General features: G+C 37.4%; 1 protein-coding gene across 19 annotated transcripts in view; it reads right to left on the bottom strand.

The window, feature by feature from the left end:
* LOC109479049 (trafficking kinesin-binding protein 1-like) overlaps positions 1-14701 on the bottom strand; it is a 49846-nt gene that overhangs the window by 10907 nt on the left and 24238 nt on the right. For 12 of the 19 annotated variants that reach the window (XM_019780906.1, XM_019780911.1, XM_019780905.1 and 9 more), the window contains 5 exons: positions 9378-9454; positions 7385-7501; positions 6341-6447; positions 4555-4660; positions 2094-2193 (listed from right to left, as the gene is read on the bottom strand). In XM_019780906.1, coding sequence (XP_019636465.1) covers positions 2094-2193; positions 4555-4660; positions 6341-6447; positions 7385-7501; positions 9378-9454 — 507 coding nt within the window. Of the gene's footprint in view, positions 1-2093; positions 2194-3950; positions 4027-4554; positions 4661-6340; positions 6448-7384; positions 7502-8655; positions 8814-9377; positions 9455-10929; positions 10955-13478; positions 13564-14701 lie in introns of those variants that run through there. The other 7 variants (XM_019780918.1, XM_019780919.1, XM_019780909.1 and 4 more) reach the window with 7 other exon arrangements.

Consider the following 14701-nt stretch of genomic DNA (forward strand, 5'->3'; position numbering starts at 1 on the left):
ATCCATTATTGAATTTCCTAAAATAATGATTGTATCAATCAATGGTAATCATTGACAAAGTTTATACATGTATTATGTTAATCAATGTTAAGGTGCTAGTTATTTGTTGTTTAGTACATGTAAGTCAATCAGAAGCTCTCAGTGTACTCTTCTTGTGGTTCTACATTTGAATGGTGTTATCTAGTGTTTAGATGGAGGATCGGTGCCATGTAGACTCACATGGTCAGCCCACCCTATAACACCCCCCTCCGCGCTGTACGACATCATGCAATAACTGACAGCCCAGCAGCTAAGCTGAGGACCGGGGCTTCAGCACAGAAAAAACAACAACACATGTATGCACAGTTCAAACTGGGAAACAGCTTATTCATGTAATGTGCATGTCCTGTACATTGTACAAATGTATGTCGTGTGTATCTGTCGTGTAATACACTGTACATATACATGTAAACGTGTTCATAGCAAGAGTTACATGTCTGAAGTGACAAGCCCCTTGACATACACAAATCAAACATACATTGTTTTGGAATAAGATGTGCATGACCACAAATTCAAGGCAAGATCCTTTCAATTTTACTAACTGGATACATTGACAGAGAATTTTTGACAGTTACATATGTACAAACATGAATAGTACTGAAACGCAATATTGAAAGTCTGAGATACCCTAATACCAAAGTGCAGATTCAAAGTATTTCATGGCGTAAAAGGTAAAATTGTAAGAGTGAGCAAAGTGATTCCTATAATGACTGAGACTTCACTGTTTATAGATAATGTGCTATTTGTATCATCCAATGTTGGATTCATGCAAATCAGAGCAGTGTTAAGGGATAGCCAAGGAACACATCAAGAAAGCAGGTAAGATCTAGTACAAGCCTTAAACATCATGCACACTAATAAGTATGCAATGCAACCATCTTCTTTTTTACTAATGGCAAAGGGTCATGTCTTGGAGACAATAGAGCAATGAATACATTGAGCAAAGCAGGGGACAATTAAGCAAGCAAAAGATGACATTTGGAATTTAAAACAGGGAAGTATAAAAGGAAGGTGTAGATTTCTGTGTATCAATGTACAGTGTACAGTGTGCATTAGTTACATACAGGTAAAGGTTGTATCTAATTTGCATGCTTGTTTTGTTATGTTATGTCATGCCTGGTATGTTGAAAGTAACTAGTAAAATGATAAACAGAAACTTGCAGAAATAAGCCAAGCTTAGATAAACAAGTACATTAAAACAAATATTTAAAATTGTATTAAAACAAAGTTAATGACACAGCAAAAAAATAAAAGGCACAAAATTAAGGTTAATCAAAGCAATCACAGCAAAAATACCCAGTCAAAATCATATCACCATGCATGGAATAGAATTATGATCACAAATGACTTAAATGAGGATGTGTGATATGTAAAATGTGAGGTATCATCATATGGGTGTTACAGTTGGTGATTGGTTGTCATATGATATGGAAATGAATGTGGTACTACTGAAGGTTACATGCAGGTGGTTGATGATTGGTTATTGTTGAATGTACAATGTCATGTACATGACTGTATGATAATGCATATAAGGGAGCTACAAATGTATTACTGAAGGTCACATGTTGGTGGTTGATGATTGGTTAATGTTGAAAATGTATGTGGCCACTTTCACAACCTCTTACTTTTAAGATGGCTTCAAGCAATTTTTTTGCTTTCAACTGTGATGTTCATACCTTGTGAGGCACTTACACTAAAGCTGTGTGAAAAGAAGCCATCTTAAAAGTGCTGAGCACCACAACACACAAGCATGTACACACAACATAAAGTAAACGGTGGGAGGTACAAAAGCTCTCCAAGTATCAATGCCTTGAACCGCTATGTAACTGAGTGGTCAACTTTTCTGTTGTGTCTTTGAGAGTCCCCTTTCCACTAGACTGTGTTCACAGCCTCTAGTAGAAAGGGGGTTGTACACAAGATGACAACAGTAACATAGCAATTCAATGGTTTTCATTAAAAACATCGAGAACTTTTTAACCTCCCACATAAAATAAAGAAAAAAAAATGCAGCAGCCGGGTTGCCTCGGTGCATGCACCAACTGTTCCACACTCACTTAGTTCGTCCTGAAACGTACTTAGCTCCTTGACACAGTCGGAAACCAGTTTGGCCTCTTGTTCTTCATAGTCCACCGTCTCTGTCTTCAACTTCGCTGCCTGGAAAATGGTTTGTCAGGTTAATAAGTACATTCTAGGAAGAGTTTTCATGGTAAAACCATATATTCCGTCAGCCCTATGTTCCGATATGCCAATGTTCTAACACACATTTGTCAAACGATTTTGATGTCGTTCAATTTTCAAGCAGGCTGTGACAAGGATCTAATACAGACTTTTCTGCAATAAGAATCTGCTGAATTTTGAAATACTCATGCATGACTCTCAAAAGGATCATGCATACGATGATCATACAACAAATGTGACTACAAAACCCTAACTCTAACCTACCCGTACACGTTCCCAAATGTTCAAATTGTACATGTACATGTTGTACATTGCAAAATGTAGGTGTATCAGAACAAAGGGTATCCGAACAAAGTGGTTTCAGAATATATAGGGCTGTCCATTGTCTAGATCAAAAGTGATTTGATTTGTACAAATGTACAAGGCATGTACTTATTTTAATGTATATATAATAGCATTAAAGCATGTTACTTGTAACAACTACTAGGCACACATCGCAACTATTATGACAGTTTCCTGAACACTACATGTTGTAGGTTATGTACAGTGTAAGTAAACAAGGTATGTGCTCCCTTCTACTTCTATTTCTACAGCATTTAGAACAATGGGTCAGTATGTTACATGTACATGGAACATGGGCACGCAGATGATGACAGTGTGTGACTAACTTTGAGCTAAACACAGCATGGTTTAAAGACATGTAAGGACTTCTAAATACATATATAGACACCACTCCTTCACTTGTACAAAACCTTGTGTAAGCTGCTGTCAACTGCATGTCTACAGCATTCTAACACTAACTTGAAAAGCAACATTATGATTAAAGTTAAAACAACATTGCAAGCACAAGCATACATTGCTAATCCTTTCAAGAATGATACAAAATAAGACTCTATAAATTTATTGAGTCTAGCTTTAAATGTGACTTGAGATAATTCTTCTTCTTCTGACACGATATCTTAAAGGAAAAGCAGATTGACTTTGAAAACCTACTGCTTGAAATAAAGCATAAAGCAACAAAACTGAATATGCCTACAGCGACATTTTACGCAAACAAGGGAAAAGGTAGTATACATTATAACTGAATACAACAGAAACCCCATACTGTTTTCATGGCCCATAGGGCATCTAGGGTAGACTCTTTCACAGCCTTCTGCACTGAGAATAGATCCTGACACACAATTCAGCAAAAGAAGCAACAAAGCAAATCCAATTAAATAATCACCAATTGTTCCAGTTTTAACAACTCACCACAAATGACAACAAAAGAAATAGTGAAGCCAAAGCTATGAGATCAGTAAGACAAAATTTTGGCAAAACTCAAGGCCATATAGAAACATTGAAATTCAAATAATTTGTCAGTTAGAATGAGTAACACCATCCAAAATTGCTGAAATTCAGCCCAACCAAAGTAAAGCAATTGTGAAGTAGACTTGTATGGGCCCAAATATTGAAAGGTCGCATCTTTTACTAATGCACATATTTTGTGTCTTAAATGTTGACAACACAAGTTGCAAATGAAAATGATGTGAACAATGTTTTTCTAACAAAAGTATGCATGCCAGAACCGCAAAACCTTGTAAAAAGCAACAGAAACTTAAAATGACAAACTTGGAACACAACATTTTGCAACATTGAGCATCACAAATGCATGAAAGAACTCAGGCTTGAACAGAAAACACAGAACACCTTCTTTGGCATGCATTTCTGCTGTACCTTTCTGAGTTTCTCACCTCACAAATTATTTGAAAATTCTCTTCCTCTAAAGCCTTGATCTTCCTCTGAAGCACATCAATGTGGATGAGTCCACTGAAAACGTAACAGGTTACATGTACATGAGGACTGTACCAATCGAGAATTAGGGGTGTCTGACTGTCCCTATTTTCTTGACTGCTCAGTCCTGTGACCTGTAGGGCTTAGGAGTGAGATTTTGAAGGTTAAAGCAGCCAAGTGCAGTTCTTCAAGCCAAGTCTGGTCAAATCAGTTTGGTCTGTAGGCTTGTAATTTATTTCAGCCCAATTTTGCAAGAATAATCAAGGAGGTCAAAAATCAAGATTTTTACCCACAATGGTATAATGAAAAAGGGATCAGTTTCAATGTGAAATACAGTACAGTTTTTATATAATGAAGTCATCCAAATTGAGAAATTAAATTCTACAACTGGAATTCTGTAGAATTTTTGGTGTGTGAATACTTTGCAGGTGTGTTGGAAAGATTTTGTTCTTTCGAACAGTTTTGGATGTGTTTTACTTGCTTCTGTGACACAAATTTTCAAGACATCTGATTTGTAAGACATGGCTTGAGTGAACATGGCTGAGTGTCCTGGAAAAAACTCACCTCAGACCGAATCTGTAGATTTTCTTCTTCTAGTGTCTTAATCTTCTTTTGGAGAGCATCAATGTTGGGTAAGCCACTGGGTAAAAGCAGTGTTCTGTCATGTCTCCTGTTACAGAGGTGCGGAAAAAGTGCGGAGAAAAACAAAACAAAAGACGGCGGTCAGTCTCCCCGGCTGCCATGCAAGCCACCACATGCAGTTACGCATCCATGCAGATAGGGGGCGTTCTTACGTGGGGAGATATTGGGGTGAAACAGAGGGAAGGCTACAAATGAAATGTGATATGATGACAGACTACAGAAAGGTGAAGGAATTGTTTTACCGTGCTTGAGGAGGAAAAGAAGATATCCTTATGTCACCTGTGGAATATTGTGACCTAACAAAAACTTTACCTCGACATTGACTCTCTCAAAACTTTCTGTTACTAGTAATTTATAATCCACAGAAATTGATTAGACTGTTGACATTGTCACACAAAATGAATATCATTTACAGACTATTTACTGCAAACTGTTCATACATTTCAATAAAGTTTTTATGTGATTAATTTCAAAACAGTTAAGGTTGGGGAAAAGTGCTAATTTCATCTGCCAGTGGGCATTTTTTTAGTCTTCCAACTCCTATTTACAATGGCAGCTTGTTAACTTTATCATAATTGGGAAGTGAGAAAATGACAGATGATCACTTAAATACTAGTACTGATAACTTAAAAAGTGTGATTGAAACAAAAACATGGTTCCATGCAAAAAATTATAGCAAGTTTGGTGTGAAATTATTATGGTGCAAATTATATCCATCAGAAAAAAGCATTTGTAAGCTCATACACAAGTAGCATATGGGATTGCAAGCTGATTGTATAGCAAGAATTATGGCAGATTCCATAGCTGTAGCATATAAGATTAATAAGATGCGTTTACCTAATTTGCAAAACAAACATCATACATGTATAAACAAACCATACATGAATGTAAAAGTTGAATGACATGATGGAGCAGAATTTGAACAATGGGAGGCTGCATAAGAATTGCAACAAATAACTTTTCATTTTTTTTACCCATCAAAAGGCAGTTATTTCCATGAATATTGCTGTGCACGCAAAATACAGTGACAGAGGAATTTAGAAAGTTGCACAAAAGTGTATGGATTGTATTTATAATTCATTTATTGCATTTTTGTTCCCAGGATTCAAAAAAAGCTCTAGGACTTGTACATTTGCATTTGGAAACAAAGGGAATTAGGAAGTGAGGGGTACACTGTGTAACCAGAGACTGACAGGACAGTTGAATTGGAGGTCAAAATGGTCTCATGTGGAACCTTCAGGAAATGGTATGAAAGATTGTGGAGAAGGACTTTGGATAAGACATGGGTTTGTCCACAACAAACATACAATTCTCACAATCACACCATTAACATTACCTGACAAATTGTGAGTTGTAAGTGATCAGTGCTTCACACTTTGTTAGATGCAAGCTTGCCTCTGTCTGTCAATTTCAAAATACACGGTCTGCCAGCAATCCACAAAAATACAATGTACTACTTTTACAGGTAGGTGGTTGTGTAATGAATATGTGTTACATTTGCTATCTATTCCAAAATAGTTAGGAAAGTAAACATTTGGGTATAATGTATAAGAAGCCGTGGGTAAGTTCTCAACTTTGCTTGAACCGATGCTTGAATAATGTCATACAACATTTCATAGAATTCAACTTCAAAGATCCATACGTCTGAGTCATTTGCATATTTGGGTAGATTTAATGAGCTCATTTGCATGTTTGTGCTGGTACTTACGTGGCAGGTGAGGTGCAGCTGGAGTCTGTCTCGCTGAGTGACTCCTCCTGGGTGTAGATCTGCAGCAGATCTTCCTTCAGCTGGAGCTCATGCTGGAGCTGGTTGTTCTGGAGAGAAATAATGTGTGTAGGGGGAAATTGTGTAACCACAGACTGACAGGAAGGTTGAATTGGAGGTCAAAATGGTCTAATATGGCCTGAGATTAAGTGAATGGTAACAACAACAGTTATACTATATTTAAGTTCTTTACAGAGGTGTGATTTCTTGTTTACTTTGCTCAGCCTAATTAACTTTATTACCAAACTGCAAGTACCTACTAGTAGTAAATATACAACTCATCATTGAGGCCAATGGGATAAAAAAATTACAGTCTGTATAAACATATCACACCTATGTGTACACAATCATGTAATATTGGATTGGTAACTTCTGTATGAAGCAGTTCTGTCCAAAGTTCAGCAGTTCAATCACTTGCGAAAGTTTGCTCAATTATTCAGCCAGGTCATACTGACTTGATGTTTGAGTACCCTATACCCTGCTACCAACTTTATGTTTCAGATAACAATAGCCACTCTCTCATTGGTCAAACCGCTAATTGCCAGGCAATCATTGGTCGAACTGCTAATTGTGATTGGCAGTCAGGATGGGTCTATTCAAGTTTAGTTTGTCCTTCTACACTGTAAATCATATCAACCTTCTCCCTGCTGCCACAAATTTGGTGCCAAAGGGCTATCCTTAGCAGGGTTATGTCATAATGATGAAATGGTAAACAAATGACGTCTGTGCACTTGACAAAGTCCATTGTCACATGAGTAAGCAGAATATGATTATAATAAAATAACTGTCTACATAGTGGTCACTCAATGGACAGGTGACCACTTCATGCTTTAAGTTCAATGGCTGTAATGCAAGAATGACCACTAATACTAACACAGGTTTAACTGTGCATTGTATTGTCATACTTGAAGTTGTACAAAACTGAGTGATATGCCTAAAGGTGGTTTACCAGTTATGCAAAACAAACAAACAAACAAACATATATACCCGCTCGGACACAATCTGTAACTGTTCCTCCAGGTAGTCATTTTTCTGGCTGAGGAGTCGATTCCTCTCCAGCAGTGACTGGCCAATCTTAGCAGCAAGCTCAAGATCCCGCTCTTTCTGCAGAGGAGAAAAACAGCAGAAAACAATCTTTAGAACTGTGCATACATTTTCTACTTTCATGATTGAATTTAAGCAACTTGTTTTGCTCGAGTAACTGTTGCTGATTTTGGAAACGGCTAGATGTTTCAGGTACTATAGGAGTATAGCATCCACACTACTTTTCATCAGTGACAGTGGAAAATTCTCAGAAAAACAGGTTTGTAAACATGAAATATTGATTGAAGAGCAGAAAACAATCTTTAGATATGTATATAAATTTCATCAGGTTGGTGAATGATTGAATACGCCAAAAACAGTTACTCAAGCAACTGGTTTTCCTTGAGTAACTGTTGCTGATTTTTGAAAATGTTGACAGACGTTTCAGTAAGCTTCCACTACCTTTTGTCAGTGACACTGGAGAATTCTCAGAAAACAGGTTTATAAGTACGAACTATTGATTGATAGGCAAAATAGTCAAATAGCTCTGGTTGTTTAACCAAAGGAGCTTAAGTGTTATCTGTCCTTGGGGCTGGGAGCGCTAAGAATGACTGAATAGCTAGCGAAGCTGTTTATTCAAAACCACTTGTTTATCAAGAGCTGACATTTCTATGACTGTCTGTCATCTTGTATGCCTAACCTGGATGTCTAACCTTCATCGACGTGTCTGTCATCTTCATCAGGATAATTATGACTGGTTCACTGTGCACTAAAGAAAGATTTAAAGTATGTCCTTTGGAAGACACATAATGTACAATCATGTACAAAATGTAATATTATGTAACCACCTTTTCAAAACGGCCAGCCGAGGTAAAAAACACCTGAGCCAGGTGTGAACTTGATTCTATAGGATTAGGGCAAACCAAACAATGGCAGACTTGTTTGCTGACTTTGCTTGCGTAGTAACGCACCAGTAGTGTTTCTATAGTAAATTTGGACGTGACATTTTCAAATGGGTTTTCAGAGTTCATATCTGCCTTGTACCTTCAACAATTTAGGATTAAATGTAGTAGTTCGGTAGACGTTGGAAAAAAGTTAGATATGATAACCAGAGCAAAGAAAAACGAGAAGGGAACCCAAAACCTTTGATCCTATAGTAAGGTGCTTTGTACAGAATTGACAAGTTGACAGACTATTCAGTGCACGATGAGCTAAAATTTACGAAGAAAACGTACCTGGGAATGACTGCTACAGTCTTCACCAAAACCACTACTATCCATTCTCCATTCTGGAACCGTTTCACACAATTTCATGCTACTCTACTCGGGTTTTGAACCATTTTTTTTCTTGGAAGCACTCGACATGGGTGTTACCGCCGGAACCTCAGCCCACCTCGAGTGTTCAAAGGTTAAAGTTTACACAGTGCTCATTGATCGTTCCGTAAATGATCAATAATGCTGTAAATAGTATACAAACAAGGGGCGTACCATGTTGACTCCTTCGGGGGGGATGGGTTGTTTTACAATTTGTAGTATCATTAGACTTGTAGGATCACATGCTAGAGCAATATATTCTAGATGCTATCATTAGGTGTATCATTTACAACCAAAAGGAAACATTTATCTACAAATATTCCACGGTGAGTCTTCTTATATTTTTTATTAATACATGTACTAGTAGATTATATATTGAAAAGTAGCTATAGGGCGTTTTTAGCTCCTGGTTTGCAGGAATTGGAAGGGTGTTAATCTCTGTTGAAAGATTATCTAGTTTGACCTGGATTCCGTCCAATAATTCAGTTTAGCCAGAACAATATGTACTGTGAGTGTTTTAGTTTATGCCTATAAACATGACAAAACACACAAACATGTCAGTTAACAAGCCTGAAGATAACAAATGCATTCCTACAAACATTTTTTCACAACATCTCAGTCTCTTGGCAGTGTAACATACTTACTTCTTCAAGAAGTCGTGTGACAGCCTCTATGTCATTGTACGTCTTCGTCATCTGGGCCACACGATCGGAGCATAGGGCTGGATAAAAACGAAAACACATCCTAACATTCAGTCATCTACTAGTATATAATATGCTATATGAGTCTTATGGCCCTTGTGTATCTAATGCGAGGAACATTGTTGCACTGTTCATGGCATAGGGCTGGAATCAAACAAATACACAGTCAGTCATTAATTCATGGTAAACAATCCTTGTGTATATAATATGTGAAACCTTGAGGATTTGTTCATGGCATAGGAATGATGAACTTAACCATTAACCACAGGCCCTGTGAGGAAAAATAACATGTTAACCTTCAACTGACTGAAGTGAACTGAACTTGTCAAACCTTCAGTCTGCTAAGGTAGCAATTTGGTACCAAATTTGGTTATGTGGTTAGGCAGCAGTGAGAAGGTTAAAGACATTACAATTTTTTAGTTTGGGGCTTCAGTCTCTTGGAGATTCTCCAAGGTTCATTCTGACGTGTTCACAAGGTCAGCAACACGACCTTGGCCATTGGTTCATCAGTTGAAATCAAATGTCATGAAATTGTGACAGAACCATTTCTCAGAAGAACTCTTATATAAGGACAGCCATCTTTTTACTCGGTCATTCAACTGTAGTTGTCCGGTCATGCCATGCCACTAGCCTGGATACCATAGAGGATACCAGACCTATATAGCACATTACATGTAGGTCCTGAGTAAGCCAGGGTCAGGATCAGGGTCTAAATGAAAGGGACTGTGGTATAATTTCCTTGTGTGCATGTTAGCTCTGAGGAGCACGCCTATGTAGGCCTAAAAACAGCCTGATACCCAGAAATTGTGGCATGGGTTCTAAGAATCTTTAGGAACAACAGATAAGGGGGGTGGGTCACCCTTCTCTCACCTTGAAAAAAACTGATTGAGGGAGATGTTGGATTATAAAATGGTGGCCTAAAATCTGTCATGAAGGGAAGGGAGGCTTGTGAAATTTTCATTGAAGTTAGCAGTTGTGTCACCTAAATCATATACATGAAGAACTGTACTGAACATGGACAGCTTGAAAAACATAACTCTTACCACACCAACTATAACAGTTCCTACAGCAATTCATCTATCTATTATAACGTCTGTAAAGACTGTCACTGAACACTTTTCAGGTATAAATGTACAAGTAACGTACACACGATACTGTGTTATTAGACTAAAAGCAGTACAGTACGTAATACAATCCTCAAAGCATCATACTAGTATATGCTTCAATACCCACCTCTTTTACGAATCTTTCACGCCTGCATTACCAACCCTGCCCTGTATGTGTTCTCCTTGTTCCCCTTCCCCTATGACTACAATTAGATACAGATTTACATAGCTACCAAAAGATGTTGATAAAAGGTCAGCATATTGAGGATCCCAAAATGGTGGCTCTCCACACATGTACGGAATGGTCCGAATCCCAAACCACATGTCAATCAACAGCTAATCTAATCAATCTACCCCATGGAATTCCTCTCAGCAATTGGTTGGAATACCTCTGATCATCTAAATCTGGTTGCCTGGGTTTTGCCTGGTTGCTTGCTTCTGCATGGTGACCTAGATATTCTATGCTTTGCATTATGGTCAACACTAAAAAAAAGGCTGACGCTATGTCATGAATACATGCATGCAGCGTGCTGTGATCCAGTTTCCAGTGACAGGTATATACAAAAACAGTTTCATGGCAATCGTCCAGCATTTAGGTACAAGAACAGATGTACATATAGGGTAGTTTCAGGTTATGTAATTTTAATGTTGTTTCTAACATTAGGTAGATGGCAGTTCAAATGGAATGTCATTTTTGTGGTACATTGTATTTCTACATGATAAAGAATTCTGGGATGTAATCTATTAACTTGTCAGGGTACACTAGGCTATATACATGTAAGGAGTCTATTTTCTATCTTCATTCTAGTCACACATTTTAGGCTAAAGGAGTCCGTTTCTATCCTAGACACACATTTTATTTTCAGCAAACAAAAAGCTGAACATGTCTGTATTACAGGTACAAATTGGACAAAAACTTTTCAGAGAGATCAGTCCTGTTTATGTTATTGTTAGGACACCCTCCTTATTTCACACCTAATTTCACAGTGATTTTAACATCACCATGGGGGGATTTCCTAAGGACTTGCTAATTAGTATTTAATTAGGCTGGGAAGCTTTGAATAGAAACCACCTGTCAGTGAATACACATGTATCTGGGTTAACTACTGGCCCTAGATAAAAAGGGACAACTCAGTTAGTAAAGACATAATTAGGATGTTGTTCATACTTTCTTTTTGACATTTTTGACCAAATTTTAGTAGTCTCTTGAGTGGTCTTCTTGTGCAGTTTTGACTGTAATGACTTATTCATTATATTATACTGTAATATTTCCACTCAGCCCCACCTCCCATGTTTATACACAATATTTAATGTTAACACTTCAAAATGTTTTGAGATAACAAGAAACTTTCTAGTGGTTTGAGAACATGTCCGGAGCAGGTTAACTGATTTGTCAAGTGGTATCTTATTTGAAGTATGTCAGTAAAGTGGCACCAGGATAAAAGGAATACACAATATTGATTTCGTTGTACTGTATCTTTTGGCAAATCAACTGACATAGTAATAAACTGCTTGGGCTTCAACAGAAATGCTATACAAATTGGTCTAATTCAAACCTTACCAATAATTCTATTACCCTCAGCAGGAGATATAACCAACCTTTCATCACCTTATAATGAAGTTAAAAGGAGCTAACTGACAGATCAGGTAACTACTATACGTTCTAGATGTAAACATTTTTTTTCATCAGAGTCTATTGAGATCAGAAGTTCAGCAACAGAAGAACTCTTCAAGGACATTTAAAGGTCGTTGAAGTGTCCTTGTGTTGACCTAATTTCAGGAAAAATCAATGATTTCAGTGTTTTGTGTGGTAAGACTTGATGTCAACAACACTTGACACGAACACCTTTCCTAAGAACATGAGAACATCGGTAAACACATTAGGTGACCCATTCAGGCCATGGGAACAACAACAACACGGGAGGGCTCCTCATCAAGTCAAGGGAATGGAACAAAAAACAACACACTACATTTTTAAGACTTACAAGGAAGGTATGCACCAAACTTATAATTAAAGGCTCAAATCTGCCAAAAAGAACCCCGTTTAACCTTCTTCCTGCTGAAGTAGCTATTTGGCACCAAATTTGCATTAAATGCAGCGTTAGGCAGCAGGGAGAAGGTTAAAACAAACTAGGTTTTCACTTGTGTTTTGAGTAAGGAGAAAAAAAAAGAGGTCAATGACTCGGATGTAAACAACAGCACCTGTCACCATAGACACTGAAGCTGGCCCAATAATGAGTACAACAACAAGTTGCTACTCCTCCAATCCATAACTTTCAAGGCGTTTTACACACTCAGGAAAACAAGTTGTACAGTTAGCAAGCTCTTATTCCATTGGTTGGGGGAAAACAGTACAATCATTTAAAATTACCAGCACGACATGAATACAAATACTTATTCTTACCCATCAAAAGAACTAATTTTTTCCACCATTTGGAGCCAAACTGCCCTATTTTTCCCCCTTTATATACCCACTGTTTTTGTCCAGCAAAGTTGCATTCAAAACAATGGCAAAATGGAATAATCTAAGAGAAAAACAGTTGCTGATACAAGGTAATATTCTACCTTGCAATTTGGCACTTAATTGGCCCTTAACTCTAGTCTTTAGCCTAAGTGGTAGCAAACTGACAATTTCATCATGTCCTAACAGGTACAATTTCACCTGTTCATATGAAAAGAGTGTTTAGCTAAATAAAAATTATGACTACTACAAACACTGTTGCTTTAGCTAGAGGCTTGCTTGTGGTTTTGCAATGATTCCGTCTTTTGTTTTGTTTTGAAGATCAAACTATTGTTGCCTATGCCTTCCAGCACAAGCTCTACCTTGGAGCAATATACTGCACTCTACAAAGAGTAACTTATCATAAATGCTTTGAAAAATCTGATGTACTTCCATCCAATAAAAACAAAAAATGGGAAACAACCACCTAATACTTACAACATGCATGTTCTTCTTCCATGATGGCAGAAGTAGTCTTAACTAAATGCCTTTTATAAACAAATCACGTACAAACTCATCGCACTTTGTGACTTTTAACAAAGAAACCATAGTGGTGATATTGCTCGAGGGCGAAATTATCCACGGTTGTTAGTCATCCGTTTTCTACCCGGTCGAAGCCCCCTAATAACAATATGTAACGACCAACGTGACCAAGGCCTGGGGACATAGCATTGTCAAGTGGGAGCAACCATTCCAAAAGGGGTAGAACTTTTTTCAAGAACACCAGGTAAATAACTGTTGTTATCTATGTACTTTTTTTACTTTTGCAAGATTTTTTTGTGCATTCATGATTCATTTGGTAAAAACTAAAAGATATACTTTCTTGTGTCCCCTTCATAACAATACTAATGGACTTTCCCAAATTTTCAGAGCTTATCAAGGGTGCACATGTGAATGAACATGTACTGGTGTGTGTACAATGTATGTGGCAGACAAGTTGTCAGTTGAGTGGAGCTTAGGTTGTTTTAATGAGAAAATTACACTTTGGGTGGAGAAATCTTTGAGTTAACTGCTATTAAATGACTGTTAACAACACTGAAAGACATTCTAGCCTATGATATAATATAGTATAGTATAATAGTCATCAGCTACACCTACAACATACTTAAGTTTTGAAAAATTTGTAGCTTTCCAAATACATCATATTGTGATTTAGGCAGTTTATGTACACATACAATGCAATTTATTTTCTGCAAATGATAAAAGTTCTCATAAGTCTTGATGTCCCAAAGGCTATTTTTCAAGATTACTTGGTTATCTTTTCATGTACAATGTGAGCGTTCGCACGAACTTTAACATTTGATTTCTACTGAAAAATACCACCCAACCTCAGGCAAACACTTGTCTTATCCTCCCCACGATAAGGAAGGCTTTATTCTTCTTGTCTGTGACCACGAAATTGGACTTCGTGTCTCTTAATCAAACGCCGCCGACAGGTGGTACAAGTATTAGGTCATAGTCTGGGCGGGTGCCAAATTCTTAAGAACAAAAGTCCACACCTTCAATATACAAACTTGACTGGCCAGAAAAATTGAACTCTCTGTTTCTACTCCGGGGCCCCCTACAATTGTCGCATTTGGTACTAGACACGATATTACATGTATATGAAACAAAATTGAAGAAAGATGGACTGAAATATGTTGTATTTGTTCCCAAACATA

Source organism: Branchiostoma belcheri, unplaced genomic scaffold (assembly GCF_001625305.1).
Source record: "Branchiostoma belcheri isolate BF01 breed outbred unplaced genomic scaffold, Haploidv18h27 scaffold46, whole genome shotgun sequence".
Classification (NCBI taxonomy): Eukaryota; Metazoa; Chordata; class Leptocardii; order Amphioxiformes; family Branchiostomatidae; genus Branchiostoma; species Branchiostoma belcheri.